Raw genomic sequence first — 16,349 nt, 5'->3', positions numbered from 1 at the left:
TTTTTTAACAGTGGTTTTACCACTGGAGTTCCTATTTTTTAGGATATTTATCTTTTTTTAACAGTGGTTCCACTGGAGTTCTATTTTAGGATATTTATCCTTTTTGTAGTGGTTTTACCACTTTAGTTTCTGTTTATATTTTCCAGTGGTTTACCACTGCAAGTTCTATTGTTTAGGATATTTGTCACTTTTTTAACAGTGGTTTACCACTAGAGTTCTATTTTAGGATATTTATCCTTTTAACAGTGGTTTACTAGAGTTCTGTTTTAGGATATTTATCTATTTAAAGTGGTTTACCACTACAGTTCTTTTTAGGATATTTATCCTTTTTTAACAGTGGTTTACCACTGGAGTTCTATTTTAGGATATTTATCCTTTTAGCAGTGGTTTACCACTAGAGTTCTATTTTGGAGGATATTTATCTATTTTACCAGACACCACTACTTTGGTTCTCTTTTAGGATATTTATCCTTTAACAGTGGTTTACCACTAGAGTTCTCATTTTTTAGGATATTTATCCTTTTTAACAGTGGTTTACCACTAGAGTTCTGTTTTAGGATATTTATCCTTTTTTACAGTGGTTTACCACTAGAGTTCTGTTTTAGGATATTTATCCTATTTAACAGTGGTTTACCACAAGAGTTCTGTTTTTAGGATATTTATCCTTTTTTAACAGTGGTTTACCACTAGAGTTCTGTTTTAGGATATTTATCCTTTTTAACAGTGGTTTACCACTGGAGTTCTGTTTTTAGGATATTTATCTTTTTTTAACAGTGGTTTTACCACAAGAGTTCTGTTTTTTAGGATATTTATCTATTTACCAGTAGTTTACCACAAGAGTTCTATTTTTTTAGGATATTTATCTATTTTGTGGTTTTACCACTACAGTTCTATTTTTAGGATATTTATCCTTTTAACAGTGGTTTACCACAAGAGTTCTGTTTTTTTTAGGATATTTATCCTTTTTTTACAGTGGTTTACCACTAGAGTTCTGTTTTTTAGGATATTTATCTATTTAACCAGTGGTTTACCACTAGAGTTCTGTTTTTTAGGATATTTATCTATTTTACAGTGGTTTACCACTAGAGTTCTGTTTTTAGGATATTTATCTATTTTACAGTGGTTTACCACTAGAGTTCTATTTTTAGGATATTTATCCTTTTTTTTTTAACAGTGGTTTACCACTAGAGTTCTGTTTTTAGGATATTTATCCTTTTTAACAGTGGTTTACCACTAGAGTTCTGTTTTAGGATATTTATCTATTTTAAAGTGGTTTTACCACTACAGTTCTGTTTTTTAGGATATTTATCCTTTTTTTACAGTGGTTTTACCACTGGAGTTCTTGTTTTTTAGGATATTTATCCTTTTTTAACAGTGGTTTTACCACTGGAGTTCTGTTTTAGGATATTTATCTATTTTACAGTGGTTTACCACTAGAGTTCTGTTTTTAGGATATTTATCTATTTTTACCAGTGGTTTTACCACTACAGTTCTGTTTTTAGGATATTTATCTATTTTACCAGTGGTTTACCACTAGAGTTCTGTTTTTTTAGGATATTTATCCTTTTACAGTGGTTTACCACTAGAGTTCTGTTTTTTAGGATATTTATCCTTTTTTAACAGTGGTTTACCACAAGAGTTCTGTTTTTAGGATATTTATCTATTTACAGTGGTTTACCACTAGAGTTCTGTTTTTAGGATATTTATCCTTCCTTTTAACAGTGGTTTACCACTGGAGTTCTGTTTTTTAGGATATTTATCCTTTTTTAACAGTGGTTTACCACAAGAGTTCTGTTTTTTAGGATATTTATCCTTTTTTTTACCAGTGGTTTACCACAAGAGTTCTGTTTTAGGATATTTATCTATTTACCAGTGGTTTACCACAAGAGTTCTGTTTTTAGGATATTTATCTATTTAACAGTGGTTTACCACTACAGTTCTATTTTTAGGATATTTATCTATTTTACAGTGGTTTTACCACTACAGTTCTGTTTTTAGGATATTTATCCTTTTTTAAGTGGTTTACCACTGGAGTTCTGTTTTAGGATATTTATCCTTTTTTAACAGTGGTTTACCACTAGAGTTCTGTTTTTAGGATATTTATCTATTTTACCAGTGGTTTACCACAAGAGTTCTGTTTTTTTAGGATATTTATCTATTTACCAGTGGTTTACCACAAGAGTTCTGTTTTTTAGGATATTTATCTATTTACCAGTGGTTTACCACTAGAGTTCTGTTTTTAGGATATTTATCTATTTACCAGTGGTTTACCACTACAGTTCTATTTTTTTTAGGATATTTATCCTTTTTTTAACAGTGGTTTACCACTGGAGTTCTGTTTTTTAGGATATTTATCCTTTTTAACAGTGGTTTACCACTAGAGTTCTGTTTTTTAGGATATTTATCTATTTAAAGTGGTTTACCACTACAGTTCTGTTTTTAGGATATTTATCCTTTTTTAACAGTGGTTTACCACTAGAGTTCTGTTTTAGGATATTTATCCTTTTTAACAGTGGTTTACCACTAGAGTTCTGTTTTTTAGGATATTTATCTATTTACCAGTGGTTTACCACAGAGTTCTGTTTTTAGGATATTTATCTATTTACCAGTGGTTTTACCACTACAGTTCTATTTTTAGGATATTTATCCTTTTTTTGTGACAGTGGTTTACCACTGGAGTTCTGTTTTTAGGATATTTATCTATTTTACAGTGGTTTACCACTAGTTCTGTTTTTAGGATATTTATCCTTTTTACCAGTGGTTTACCACTACAGTTCTAGTTTTAGGATATTTATCTATTTACCAGTGGTTTACCACTAGAGTTCTGTTTTAGGATATTTATCCTTTTTTTAACAGTGGTTTACCACTAGAGTTCTGTTTTAGGATATTTATCTATTTTAACAGTGGTTTACCACTGAGTTCTGTTTTAGGATATTTATCCTTTTTAACAGTGGTTTACCACAAGAGTTCTGTTTTTAGGATATTTATCCTTTTTTACAGTGGTTTACCACAAGAGTTCTGTTTTTAGGATATTTATCTATTTAACAGTGGTTTACCACAAGAGTTCTGTTTTAGGATATTTATCTATTTACCAGTGGTTTACCACTAGAGTTCTATTTTTAGGATATTTATCCTTTTTAACAGTGGTTTACCACAAGAGTTCTGTTTTTAGGATATTTATCCTTTTTAACAGTGGTTTACCACAAGAGTTCTGTTTTTTAGGATATTTATCTATTTTTACCAGTGGTTTACCACAAGAGTTCTGTTTTTAGGATATTTATCTATTTTACCAGTGGTTTTACCACTAGAGTTCTGTTTTAGGATATTTATCTATTTACCAGTGGTTTACCACTAGTTCTATTTTTAGGATATTTATCCTTTTTTTAACAGTGGTTTACCACTGGAGTTCTGTTTTAGGATATTTATCCTTTTTTTTTACAGTGGTTTACCACTAGAGTTCTGTTTTTAGGATATTTATCTATTTAACAGTGGTTTTACCACTAGAGTTCTGTTTTTAGGATATTTATCCTTTTAACAGTGGTTTACCACTGGAGTTCTGTTTTTAGGATATTTATCCTTTTTAACAGTGGTTTACCACTAGAGTTCTGTTTTAGGATATTTATCTATTTTACCAGTGGTTTACCACTACAGTTCTATTTTTAGGATATTTATCCTTTTTAACAGTGGTTTACCACTGGAGTTCTGTTTTAGGATATTTATCTATTTTACCAGTGGTTTACCACTACAGTTCTGTTTTTTAGGATATTTATCTATTTACCAGTGGTTTACCACTACAGTTCTATTTTTAGGATATTTATCCTTTTTACCAGTGGTTTACCACTAGAGTTCTATTTTTAGGATATTTATCCTTTTTAACAGTGGTTTACCACAAGAGTTCTGTTTTTTAGGATATTTATCTATTTACAGTGGTTTACCACTAGAGTTCTGTTTTTAGGATATTTATCTATTTTAACAGTGGTTTACCACTAGAGTTCTGTTTTTAGGATATTTATCCTTTTTAACAGTGGTTTACCACAAGAGTTCTGTTTTTAGGATATTTATCCTTTTTTAACAGTGGTTTACCACAAGAGTTCTTGTTTTTGGATATTTATCTATTTACCAGTGGTTTACCACAAGAGTTCTGTTTTTTAGGATATTTATCTATTTACCAGTGGTTTACCACTAGAGTTCTGTTTTTAGGATATTTATCTTTTTAACAGTGGTTTACCACTGGAGTTCTGTTTTTTAGGATATTTATCTATTTTAACAGTGGTTTACCACTAGAGTTCTGTTTTTAGGATATTTATCTATTTAACAGTGGTTTTACCACTAGAGTTCTGTTTTTAGGATATTTATCTATTTTAACAGTGGTTTACCACTGGAGTTCTATTTTTTAGGATATTTATCTTTTTACAGTGGTTTACCACTGGAGTTCTGTTTTTAGGATATTTATCCTTTTAACAGTGGTTTACCACTAGAGTTCTGTTTTTTAGGATATTTATCTATTTACCAGTGGTTTACCACTAGAGTTCTGTTTTTAGGATATTTATCTTTTTTACAGTGGTTTACCACAAGAGTTCTGTTTTAGGATATTTATCCTTTTTAACAGTGGTTTACCACTAGAGTTCTGTTTTTTTTAGGATATTTATCTATTTAACAGTGGTTTACCACTAGAGTTCTGTTTTTAGGATATTTATCTTTTTTAACAGTGGTTTACCACTGGAGTTCTGTTTTTTAGGATATTTATCCTTTTTAACAGTGGTTTACCACAAGAGTTCTGTTTTTTTAGGATATTTATCCTTTTTAACAGTGGTTTACCACAAGAGTTCTGTTTTTTTTTAGGATATTTATCTATTTACCAGTGGTTTTACCACAAGAGTTCTGTTTTTAGGATATTTATCTATTTACCAGTGGTTTACCACTACAGTTCTATTTTTAGGATATTTATCCTTTTTTAACAGTGGTTTACCACTGGAGTTCTGTTTTTAGGATATTTATCCTTTTTTACAGTGGTTTACCACTAGAGTTCTGTTTTTTAGGATATTTATCTATTTAACAGTGGTTTACCACTAGAGTTCTGTTTTTAGGATATTTATCTTTTTAACAGTGGTTTACCACTAGAGTTCTGTTTTTAGGATATTTATCCTTTTTTAACAGTGGTTTACCACTAGAGTTCTGTTTTTAGGATATTTATCTATTGGTTTACCACTAGAGTTCTGTTTTTAGGATATTTATCTATTTACCAGTGGTTTACCACTACAGTTCTGTTTTTTAGGATATTTATCCCTTTTTAACAGTGGTTTACCACTAGAGTTCTGTTTTTAGGATATTTATCCTTTTTAACAGTGGTTTACCACTAGAGTTCTGTTTTTAGGATATTTATCTATTTAAATGTGGTTTACCACTAGAGTTCTGTTTTTAGGATATTTATCTCTTTTAACAGTGGTTTTACCACTGGAGTTCTGTTTTAGGATATTTATCCTTTTAACAGTGGTTTACCACTAGAGTTCTGTTTTTTTAGGATATTTATCTATTTACCAGTGGTTTACCACTAGAGTTCTGTTTTTAGGATATTTATCCTTTTTAACAGTGGTTTACCACTAGAGTTCTGTTTTTAGGATATTTATCTATTTACCAGTGGTTTACCACTACAGTTCTGTTTTTTAGGATATTTATCCTTTTTAACAGTGGTTTACCACTACAGTTCTATTTTTTTAGGATATTTATCTTTTTAACAGTGGTTTACCACTAGAGTTCTGTTTTAGGATATTTATCCTTTTTAACAGTGGTTTACCACTGGAGTTCTGTTTTTTAGGATATTTATCCTTTTTTAACAGTGGTTTACCACTGGAGTTCTGTTTTTTAGGATATTTATCCTTTTTTAACAGTGGTTTACCACTAGAGTTCTGTTTTTAGGATATTTATCCTTTTTAACAGTGGTTTACCACTAGAGTTCTGTTTTAGGATATTTATCTATTTACCAGTGGTTTACCACTAGAGTTCTGTTTTTAGGATATTTATCTATTTAAATGTGGTTTACCACTAGAGTTCTGTTTTTAGGATATTTATCTTTTACCAGTGGTTTACCACTAGAGTTCTGTTTTTTAGGATATTTATCTATTTAAATGTGGTTTACCACTAGAGTTCTGTTTTTTTTTAGGATATTTATCTATTTAAATGTGGTTTACCACTAGAGTTCTGTTTTAGGATATTTATCTATTTAACAGTGGTTTACCACAAGAGTTCTGTTTTTAGGATATTTATCTATTTCTTAATAATTGTGAACTTTTCATTGCTTTGTTCTTTTGCTGTGCTACAAAGAAAATGCTGTTTTCAAACTGTTTACTCAAAGAAAAGTTTGAAAATTCCTCTTTACTAGAAACTTAGCAACAGGTTACGAGTGACAGAAATAAGAGCTAAAACTTACAGTTTTAATATATACTTGTATATTGATAGAATAGATAATAACTTCATTATTGTAATGTTAGACATTTTCTGGTTCTGTCTTTCGTAGTGGTTTATTTATGTACTTGTTGTAGTTTTAATTTTTCTTTGAGGACATATAGTTTAATAACGTCTGTATCAGTACTGTTTTCATCAAGCTGTTTTACCATTCATTGGTTAAAGTTACATCAGGATTGGAGAATGTGAAAAGAACTGTCACCATATAACATTAATATATACCAAATCAGTGTTTGTAGTTATTCCAGTGTATATTATTTTATTACATAATATATTTATATGATTTTATTTTATAAAGAGTAATCTAAATCTAGAAAGGTCAAAACGTTGTTCTCTCCTTATCAATAAAAGTGTTAATACCAGCCATTCTGAGATACATTTTTATTTCAAGTGGGTATCACATCATCAGGGATAATTTAAATTTTTGTGATGTCATACAGGTGAAGATATGTCAAAATTCTATAAATATAATCTCAAAAAGAAATTCTAACAATAATTTAGTGACCAGATATTCATACCATTTATAACCTACTCCAAAATGTCTCACATTGCTTAAGAACTGAATTTATATCTGTTGTGGTATCAGAGTGTTCAGAAAAATTAATTTAAACAAGAAATTACCCATACCATCTACATGAGAGACTGCTTCCTTGAAGAATCTATAATTTTTCACTTGCTACATTTCATTTCTGCCATCAGAAATTCTATTTCCAGGACCACAAAACAGTTTCTAACTAATGTGCCTATTGTATCAACTCTTACCATCACTGGGTTACTGGGATTTTTATGATCTCATTCAATCAGTTGTGTTCATTTGTACATGACATGTAAATTATTTTCCAGCATGGTGGTTGTCCATGGAATAATACCATCTGTTTTGAAGTTATCTTCTCTCATATGCTCATCTTCATTTTAACTCTTTTAACATTTCTGCTAAACCTTCTTTGAAACTATTTCTAGCTTCATCTGCTGTACATGTGTTTAATTTTTAATGTTTTCAATTTGAGTACTAAAGCTATAAACAGAAGTATGGGAGTACAGTATGCATCTAGTCATCATCTTGATGTGGTAAACACCATAAGTTGGAGTCGTTCCCTCTCACTGACATTGTAAATCTTATAATAGTTACAAAGATACACACAATATTTGTTTTATCATGAAGTCCTTTTTATTAAATCTAGAAGTTTACTTTTTATATTCCGTCCTCTATTGTATTACAGTTATCAAAGGTTTGTGAAAATATTGCTTTAATCTACCCTTAGCTTTCCACAAGCCTTGACCAAGAAACCCTTACATACACTTAAAGACAAAAAATAACTCTGAATCACTGTTTGTACTGAACCTCTTGACTTGGAACCCTAAACAGATGAGGTATGTAAACAAACAAATCACATGAAGCCTAATGTGATATTTATCAAAATATTAAACCTGTTGTTATATCTGTTATTTGTGTGTTTCCTACTGGCCTGCTTGGTAATCGTTTTCTGTGGGAACCATTCAGCACAATGATACACTCTTTATTATCTGTGTTACAACAATACAAGCTCATTACTGTCTGTGTTACAACAAACCAGACTCTCTACATTCTGTGTGACAGCAAAATATGATCTTTATATCTGTGTTACAGCAAAGTGTTATTTAATATCTGTGGTGAAACAATACAAGCTCTTTACTATCTGTGTTACAATAACACAGACTTTTAATATCTGTGTTACAATATAGACTCTCTACTATCAGTGTTACAACAATACAGACTCTTTAATATCTGTTATAACAATACAGACATTTTACCACCTGTGTTACAACAATACAGACTCTTTACTGTATATTTTACAACAATACAAGTTCTTTATTATCTGTGTTACAATATAGACTCTCTACTATCTGGATCACAACAAGTACAGACTCTTTACTTTCTGTGTTACAACAATACAAGTTATTTAATATCTGTGTTACAACAGTACAAGCTCTTTACTTTTGTATTTGCTTATCAGTTTTGTTTTTAACGAAACATTTTGTGTAGGGTTTAATTTTGTCATTCATGTCACTTCTGTCGTTTAAAAACACTGTTGTGTATCAGGTAGTCGTTTATTTCATGCTGTCTTGAAAATAAATTACAGTTAAGAGTCTCAGTTTCTAAATAATCGTTCCCATAAGAAATTTTCCTTCCCGTTTTTTAAATATTTCGCGACTAAACCTCTTCTTCTGATATTTTCAAACGCTCCATTTCTAAGCCTTGTTTCACCTTTTTTTCAAATATTCTACTACTGAACCTTCTTTCTACGATATTTTGGTATACGTTCTCATGGAAACGTATAAATTGGTTTTTCATCGGTAAATTTGAATATCTGCTTAATGTAGTTTAGTCTTTTGTTTCTGAAATTACTTTATCTTGTTTTATTGTCGTTTATATTTCTGTTCCTTCGGTTTATATCAAATCCCTGTCACACCAAACAAGTTCGCCCTTCCAACTGTGTGTGCGTTATAATGTAAAAGTCAATCCCACTATTCGTCAGCAAAAGAGTAGCCCAAGAGTTGGCGGTGGGTGGTGATGACTAGCTGTCTTTCCTCTAGTCTTACACTGTAAAATAAGTGACGGCTAGCGCAGATAGCCCTTGTATAGAGTTGCGCGAAATTTAAACTAAACCAAACCTTCGATTTATAAATGCTAAAACTAAATTTTGTTGTTGTTTTATATCTTTTACCACAAAGAGATTAAAATATTTACTGTCTTAAGTGTTAAATAAATTGTACGAGTTAATATGTTTTGGGTGGGGAGTTTTTTTAGTTTTTATTTTCTGTCATACTCTACTGACATAAATGTGCAAGTGACAATTAACAAATCAAATAATCAACAGATTTAGGTTTTTTCAAACATACACATACAAGTTAAAGCATCTATTATTTAAAAACAAGACTTGTTAGAAGTAGGGTTAACTGAGAATCGATTCTTCAGGAATTGTGCTAGTCATCAACGCTGACCCATTTTCACCACATTAGGCCTTAGGAAGGAAAACTGATGCAGGTTTTAAGTCAATAAATCAGCTATTACGAAGTTACAAAGGAAATTTTAGGCTATATTAATTAATTTAAATTTTTCATCAACAACAAACAAGTAATTAGCTAATATATAGAAATATATATTAAAAGTTAGTGTTACATATTTTCAGAAACATATTACGTTTCTCCAACCGTTAAGATTTAAAATTGGTCTGGTAAGCAATACGCAAGTATATTCAAAATGAACAGGATAGCAAAGGCCAACAAGGGCTAACGGCAGGATATTATAAAGTAATTCTAAATTTAAAAATAAATAAACCAGACACAATATGTAATACCGAATGAAAACCGTATTTTTGTCAAGGTTAAAACGTACAATAGAAACGTTGGATGGTTACCTGCTATTGGATTCGTGAATTCATGAAGTGATGTCTTTCTATTGAAATGTTAGTCCGCCAGCCAACTCACTGTGGATCCTTGGAGATTATTTAAAGTTATAATCTCTTATAGATTTAACGATAGCAGTTTCTTCTAACCACATGGCTGGTCATTCTAATTTAACATCTGCCCTGCTGGCTGAGGACACTGTTCTTGTCTGCATTCATGAGTAATGTTTAGCTATAGTTCCCATGAGCATAACAGGTATGAACTCTAGAGAACATCAGGTTTTTTGGACTGTGTCATATGCAAAAACTGCATAAATTTAGAATAAACTAAAAATGTTGAAATAACGCACATATACCTGTATATCACGCTTTCCCTCCTCTGTTTCAACAGAAAACTCAACATTGTATTCGTGGTATTGAATAAAATTTTAAGCACTGCATTTTTAGATGATACCTTTTCCAGGTTGGTTGTCACAGTTAGCTTCATATCACAGTATCTTGACATCTTAGATCAGTGGGACAGCGGTAAGTCTTCGGATTTACAACGCTAACATCAGGGGTTCAATCCGCTCAATGAGCATAGCAGGTAACCTACTGTGGTTTTGCTATAACAAAATACACAACACATATTTTTATTTCCATGGTCATGGTGATTATTATTGTTGTTATTTCTGTAATTGATTCGAGTTATACAACACTAATGATTGATTTTACCTAACGCTAATGTATGCTGAAAACAACACATATTTATTTTCACATTTGTATTTCTATACACATGTACTGTCACAATAAATTTTCACACGCTGACGCCCATATAAAGTAATCAATAAGTGATGTTTTGATAATATACTGCTATCCTGAAGTGGCCAGGAGCTCGATTTATAATTTGAGGGTCGCGAGTTCGAATCACCGTCGCACCAAACATGCTCGTCCTTTTAGTCTTGGGTACGTTATAAAGTACGGTCAATCCCACTATTCGTTGGTAAAGAGAGTAGCCCCAGAGTTGGCGGTGGATGGTGACGACTAGCTGCCTTCCATCTTGTCTCACATTGCTAAATTAGGGACGGCTGGCGCAGATAGCCCTCGAGTTGCTTTGTGCGAAATTCAAAATAAACAAACAAACACTCAAGAAGCCGTCAAACTCAATTCGTTTTTGTTTTTTTCATTTCAGACATTGCAAAATAAATTACCACTGGCAGAATTCAGTTAAACTAAGACTTTGCAGTTAAATATTTTGTCAGCCAGGAAAAATGCTACTCTTTTCCAACTTGCAATCAGAGGAAAATATTACTTCACGTATTTAATGAAATATTAAGCAAATTATGGAAATAAATTTGAATTAGAAGGTAATTTAATAATTTATATACTCCTGATGAACATGTAAAACTGGAACGTTGAATGAATAAAATAGGTTGTAAGGTTTTCTGACATTCACTGTCACTACACTTGTTTGTAATCAGGAAAATAATGAAAATTAGGTAGTTTTAATTTTTACCGACAGGCGAAAATTATTTCTTTCTTGATCTCGATCTTGCCACATGGTTACATTTTTTGGTACCTTATTTAATATTTGATCATTATTGTTTTGAGATATAACAAAAAGTCTACGTGATTATTGTTGCAGGTAAAATACTTTATCAGATATATTTTCTAGTAAAAACTTCAAAATATTGCAAATTACATGTATATATATCTTCTGACGTACTGTACCGGATAATTGGCTCGTTAAATTGGCCTACTGTAATACTGTTAATAGTGTTAGTATAAACCGTGTAAAGTGTATTATTACAGTGGCATTACTTAATGTTTTGTGGATTATGTTGATTGTAATTTGCATATATATATATATGTATGTATGTGTTAATACTTACCTACGGCTACATTACTGTTGCTAATTGTTATACAATATAACCAGGGTGTAGCTTTAGTATTGCTTAGTGCTACTGGTATTACTTTTGTTAAGATGTGAAATTGAAATTATTTTTAAAAAATGAGTTGGAAAATGTTAATTATAAAATTAAGCCTCTGTAAAATTCTGCCTAAGCCTAACCCACTATTTTGTTTTACTTAAGTATAATTATAACATAATGTTTGCTGCTACCATAACTTTGTGTGTACAACTTTTTCTAATACACGTTAAAACTAATCAGGTTTATTTCTCACTACAAGTGCTCGACAGTGTATTTAACTGTGTATAAACTTTTTATATGTATATCTACATTCAGTTTTGTGACAAACTTCATAAAGTGTAAGTTTTTATTTATCCAGTACTTACGGGAAGTATTCTAGTGTGCTGTTTACAGTATTAGTTAATAATAACTTATAATTTCACTTTCATAATTAAATAAAACATAATTGTAATAATATTCAAAAACAATCTCAACAATTATAATTTAGCCAGAATAAAATTACTCAAGTCAAAGTACTGTAATAAACAATACATTAATTACCCTTTAAAGTTAATTATGTTTATATCAAAGATTCAGAGGAGAAGAAATTGAAAATTATGAAACAGAAAGTGTTTTGGGGTCAACCACAGTGTATTGAAATTTTAAAAAAATTGTTTTAAACTTAAATTCTTTTGTTATCTAGGTTTGTTTCGTTAGTAACTACGTCATGTATTATGCCTAGTGGTTTTTGGCACATTTACTATGTACAGTGTAATTTAGAACAAATAAAGGCATATTTTCCTTTTATGCAATGTAATATTGCCAAGTGTAATTCCATATGTCACTTAACCTATTACCACAATCTTTATGTAGTTGCTTGGCACATTGCTTCAATAAATTAGAATTACAAAACCCTTCTTTCATATTATTTTTTATTACAGTTTCTAATGACATACATTTTTTATAATGTAGGTCATTATGTATTACTGAAAATTCTCAAATACTTGGTATTTAGGACAGAAGTTACTTGTGTGTGATGAACTCCAATCTACAGAAGAGATTTTCTCTTTGTTATATATGCTTATTAATAGGTTGATGTTTGTTGATGATATTTTCACTGACTGTTGTGCTTACCTTGGTCACCAAAATATTTTTTGTATCATTAAGTTATGAAATGTGAATGTATCTTCACATAAATGTAGATTTCATCAGATTTTTAAATATATCTGAGTCACAGGATTATTTCATTTTGATCCCCTGTCGTGAAAAAATTGCTTTAGGTTATCTGCGCTAGCCATCCGTAATTTAACAGTGTAACCACCTATTGCCAATTATTGAGGTAATCATTTAACAAAGAATAGTGGGATTCACCGACACGTCATAACGTCCTGCCGGCTGAAGAGGCATGTTTAGTGTGGCGTGGATTCGAACACGCGATCCTGAGATAAAAACTTTAGTGCCCTAACCACCTGGCCATGCCGGGGCTCATCAGGAGTTAGAGACGACAGGTTTTTCTCAACAGACACACAAATTCCTTTCTTTAAAAAATTAGTAATCGTTTTGTAATAAAAAGTTCAACCTCATGTCCATGTTTTGTACATGTATTGCCAGTAACTGTCACACGTAAAACTTAAAAAGATTGCACGTCATTCGTATTTCTATCCACACATCACAATAACTTTGTAGATCTTTATAATGACAATGATTTGTTTGTTGTGTCCCATCAGCTCTGAAAATATCTGGACTCAGCGAAACGTATTGTTTAACAATAGATACAGCAGAACGTAGTGCGATTGGAAAAATTTTTTCACTTTCTAGTGTTTGAATATCCTTAAGCAGTAGATCTAGTGTCCTTTAGTGGTACAATAGTATGTCTACAGACTGTTCTCCTAAAAACCGGGCTTCATTACCCGTGTTAAGCAGATTGTCCTTCGTGTAACTTTGTTTAATGACAAATAAACAAACCAGATGCAGAATTCTATCTTTAAAAGGTCGCTTACACCATAAATTCTAACGAACGTGACGTATTATTCTGTCTGTAAGTTTTGTAAGTTTGAAAGGTATGACATTTCTTCTGAGTTTCTCACAAACCTAATTTTAATTTTATATTTATTGTGTTTAAAATAATAACAGTCTACAATTACTGTATGTAAAACAATGCATGTTGAATATATTTTACTTTATAAACAAACTTACCCACATTAATATCAGACTCATGGTTGAGAAATGTTTGTATTGTCACTGTTTTGTGAAACTGTTTTGATGATTTGAGGTTCGATACATTATAATAAAACAGTCTTTATCACATATACTTTTATTTATAACTTTTATTTTTTTTCGTCAATTTTTAATGACATGGAAAGCATGTCAGTTGAAAATATAGACTTTAATTTTAAAACAAAAATTTTAAAGGTTTTTGTTTTGTTTTTAATTTACGTGCTCAACTCAAGATTTTCCAGCTTCGACGAGAGATGTCGCTGTCGGCGCATCACCCACTAATGCACCAGCAAAGGATGAACATTGATGACATCTGATAGAATCTGCTGAACAATATTGTAGAGACTGGCAACATGTTTTGCCACTACAGCAACAGACGGCATTATGATATGGGCAACAACCGAAACTGCCATTAGGACGCAAGCAACAAGTATACCCGTCAGGACAGGTCCATCCATTTCCACAGTAAACAACAGCTACGGATAAAATAAATCGTTCATATTACATTATGTGTTAACAATAGAATGTTTATCACTGATCGTTTCGACTCTCCCAGGTAATATCATAATAACCTATATTTTACTTCACACTATCAAGAGACTAAGTTAAGGAAAACATAAATTTTAGTTTTGTCGTTATTAAACACATGACAGAGGTAGACAAATGGCTAGTCCTCTACCATGTGTTTCTACACCAGTGGACCAATACCAAGCATTTTAATTACTGTGTAAACAAGTGTTTTATATCAAAAATTAATAAGAAACCTAAGAAAGAGCACAACTTCTATAACCGTTTAACCCTCAATTTTAATATTATAAGATGTATAATAACATGTCTGTGATAAAGGTTTTTAACTCAACTATTTTAAAAATAAATTGTAAACAGTATAAAAATATAACTTGGCTAATTAGCTGAATTAATTATATATCATGTGCACGTCCATCTGTTAATGTATGTGACCTGTTTCTTATTTTACTTCTTGGTTCTCCGAACGATGGCGCTGTAGATGACAATAGAAACATGGAGAGACTGGTTCAACAAAATTAACTGTTTATTTTATGAAAGTTTTACCGTGTTAAACAGTTTAGTAGATTTTAGTTTTATCGTGTTGTATAACTTACGTTCAGGTTGATGATTTAGTAGGAAGTCGTTCATTCCACAGATTCCAACAATTCCTTTGCAGAATCAGATCACGTGATTAAATACATAATAAAGACAAACCGACGTGTAAAATCAAAATTCTTTGACAAACTTACCATAAGCGTCTCCCGCTAGGACGACAAGAGAGAACAGAACCAGGAATGCGGTCTTCATGTCTACAGTATACGAATCACAAGACACTGAAGAGATTCAAAATAAATCAAAACAATTTATTAAAACAGGAACAAAACTTACAACGGAATTCCCGAAAACAAACGAACAATTTTGTTTTGAAAAATTACAAAGACGTAATTCTGTGTTGTTGTTAAACTGTCGTTTGTTACAAATATCACGAATGATAATTTTAACACGATAAAAAACAGTATTTTACTTCACTTGTTATTCAGAGAAAAATGTTTTATTTTAAAGATGCTAAGAAAGTTATTACTTCTAAAGTTATAAAACAGATAATTCACACATAATGTATCAACATAAAGATATCCTACCTTCCGATGATTTTCACTTAACTTCACTTGCAAGTTTTGTTTATTGTTTCAGACAGTACTAGAAATACCGAACTGTTCATATCTTTTATAGTAAAATGTTCACGAAAAATAAGAAATGAGATTTGTCAGAAACTGTTTCACCATATCTAACTCCACCTTGATGTGAATATAAAAACTTGTATTATACAACACTTTACTAGTTGTCTCGTAATATCCCGAAGATTTCTTGGAAGGGTTTATTTTCTCATTGTTAATTGGTTCAGTATTTTTATTCCAGTTACAGGTAAATATTCCTCATGATCATGACCAGTAACACGCTAAAAAATCGGGTTTCCATACTTGCCCTTGGCAAAGCAGAGTTAAACCAATACACAGATCTGACAACAAACAAACTAACCAACTCTCTCAGAGTCGAAGTGTTACGTAAAAAACAATTGTCTTCACCCAATCTTTTACATGTTGAAAACTAGACAAAAATATTTGTCTATTATAATATGTTTGTCCTGAGAATTGTTCATTTCATGAGACGACACTTTAAGTTACAAACATACATACAATATGAAGAAGCCATATATAAACGTACGTTCATATTAACTTTTTTAAAGGGTATTTAATACCTTTTATGGTCGCACAGAATTAAGCTTTAAGGCTTATAAAGCTAAAATTCAAGGTTCAAAACCTTCGGTGGATACGTTGGATTACCATATGACTTGTGTTTATAAACGTTTATTAAATTTCGAGTAAACTCA

The 16,349-nt window shown here is 31.0% G+C and overlaps 1 protein-coding gene across 2 annotated transcripts; it reads right to left on the bottom strand.

The window, feature by feature from the left end:
- Positions 1–14,046: 14,046 nt before the first annotated feature.
- LOC143241955 (granulin-2-like) lies at positions 14,047–15,682 on the bottom strand. 2 transcript variants are annotated; one of them, XM_076485283.1, is made up of 3 exons: positions 15,601–15,682; positions 15,211–15,294; positions 14,047–14,430 (listed from the first exon to the last, which is right to left on the bottom strand). In XM_076485283.1, exons 2-3 carry the CDS (start codon positions 15,266–15,268, stop codon positions 14,183–14,185), a joined length of 306 nt encoding a protein of 101 aa, XP_076341398.1. In that variant the 5' UTR covers positions 15,269–15,294; positions 15,601–15,682; the 3' UTR covers positions 14,047–14,182. The 2 variants fall into 2 exon arrangements, with proteins under 2 accessions (XP_076341398.1, XP_076341399.1); XM_076485284.1 differs by having other exon boundaries at positions 15,211–15,270; positions 15,601–15,625.
- Positions 15,683–16,349: the final 667 nt, after the last annotated feature.

Source organism: Tachypleus tridentatus, unplaced genomic scaffold (genome assembly GCF_004210375.1).
Source record: "Tachypleus tridentatus isolate NWPU-2018 unplaced genomic scaffold, ASM421037v1 Hic_cluster_1, whole genome shotgun sequence".
NCBI lineage: Eukaryota > Metazoa > Arthropoda > Merostomata > Xiphosura > Limulidae > Tachypleus > Tachypleus tridentatus.
Note: the sequence above shows the minus strand (reverse complement) of the source record. Positions and strands in the feature narration are given on the sequence as shown.

Bases quoted from the DNA above. Each gene is read 5' to 3' on its own strand.
- LOC143241955 (XM_076485283.1), bottom strand. From the start codon at position 15,268: ATGAAGACCGCATTCCTGGTTCTGTTCTCTCTTGTCGTCCTAGCGGGA. The intron at 14,431-15,210 runs GTAAGTTTGTCA...TTTTATCCGTAG, and splicing joins CCTAGCGGGAGACGCTTATG to CTGTTGTTTACTGTGGAAAT.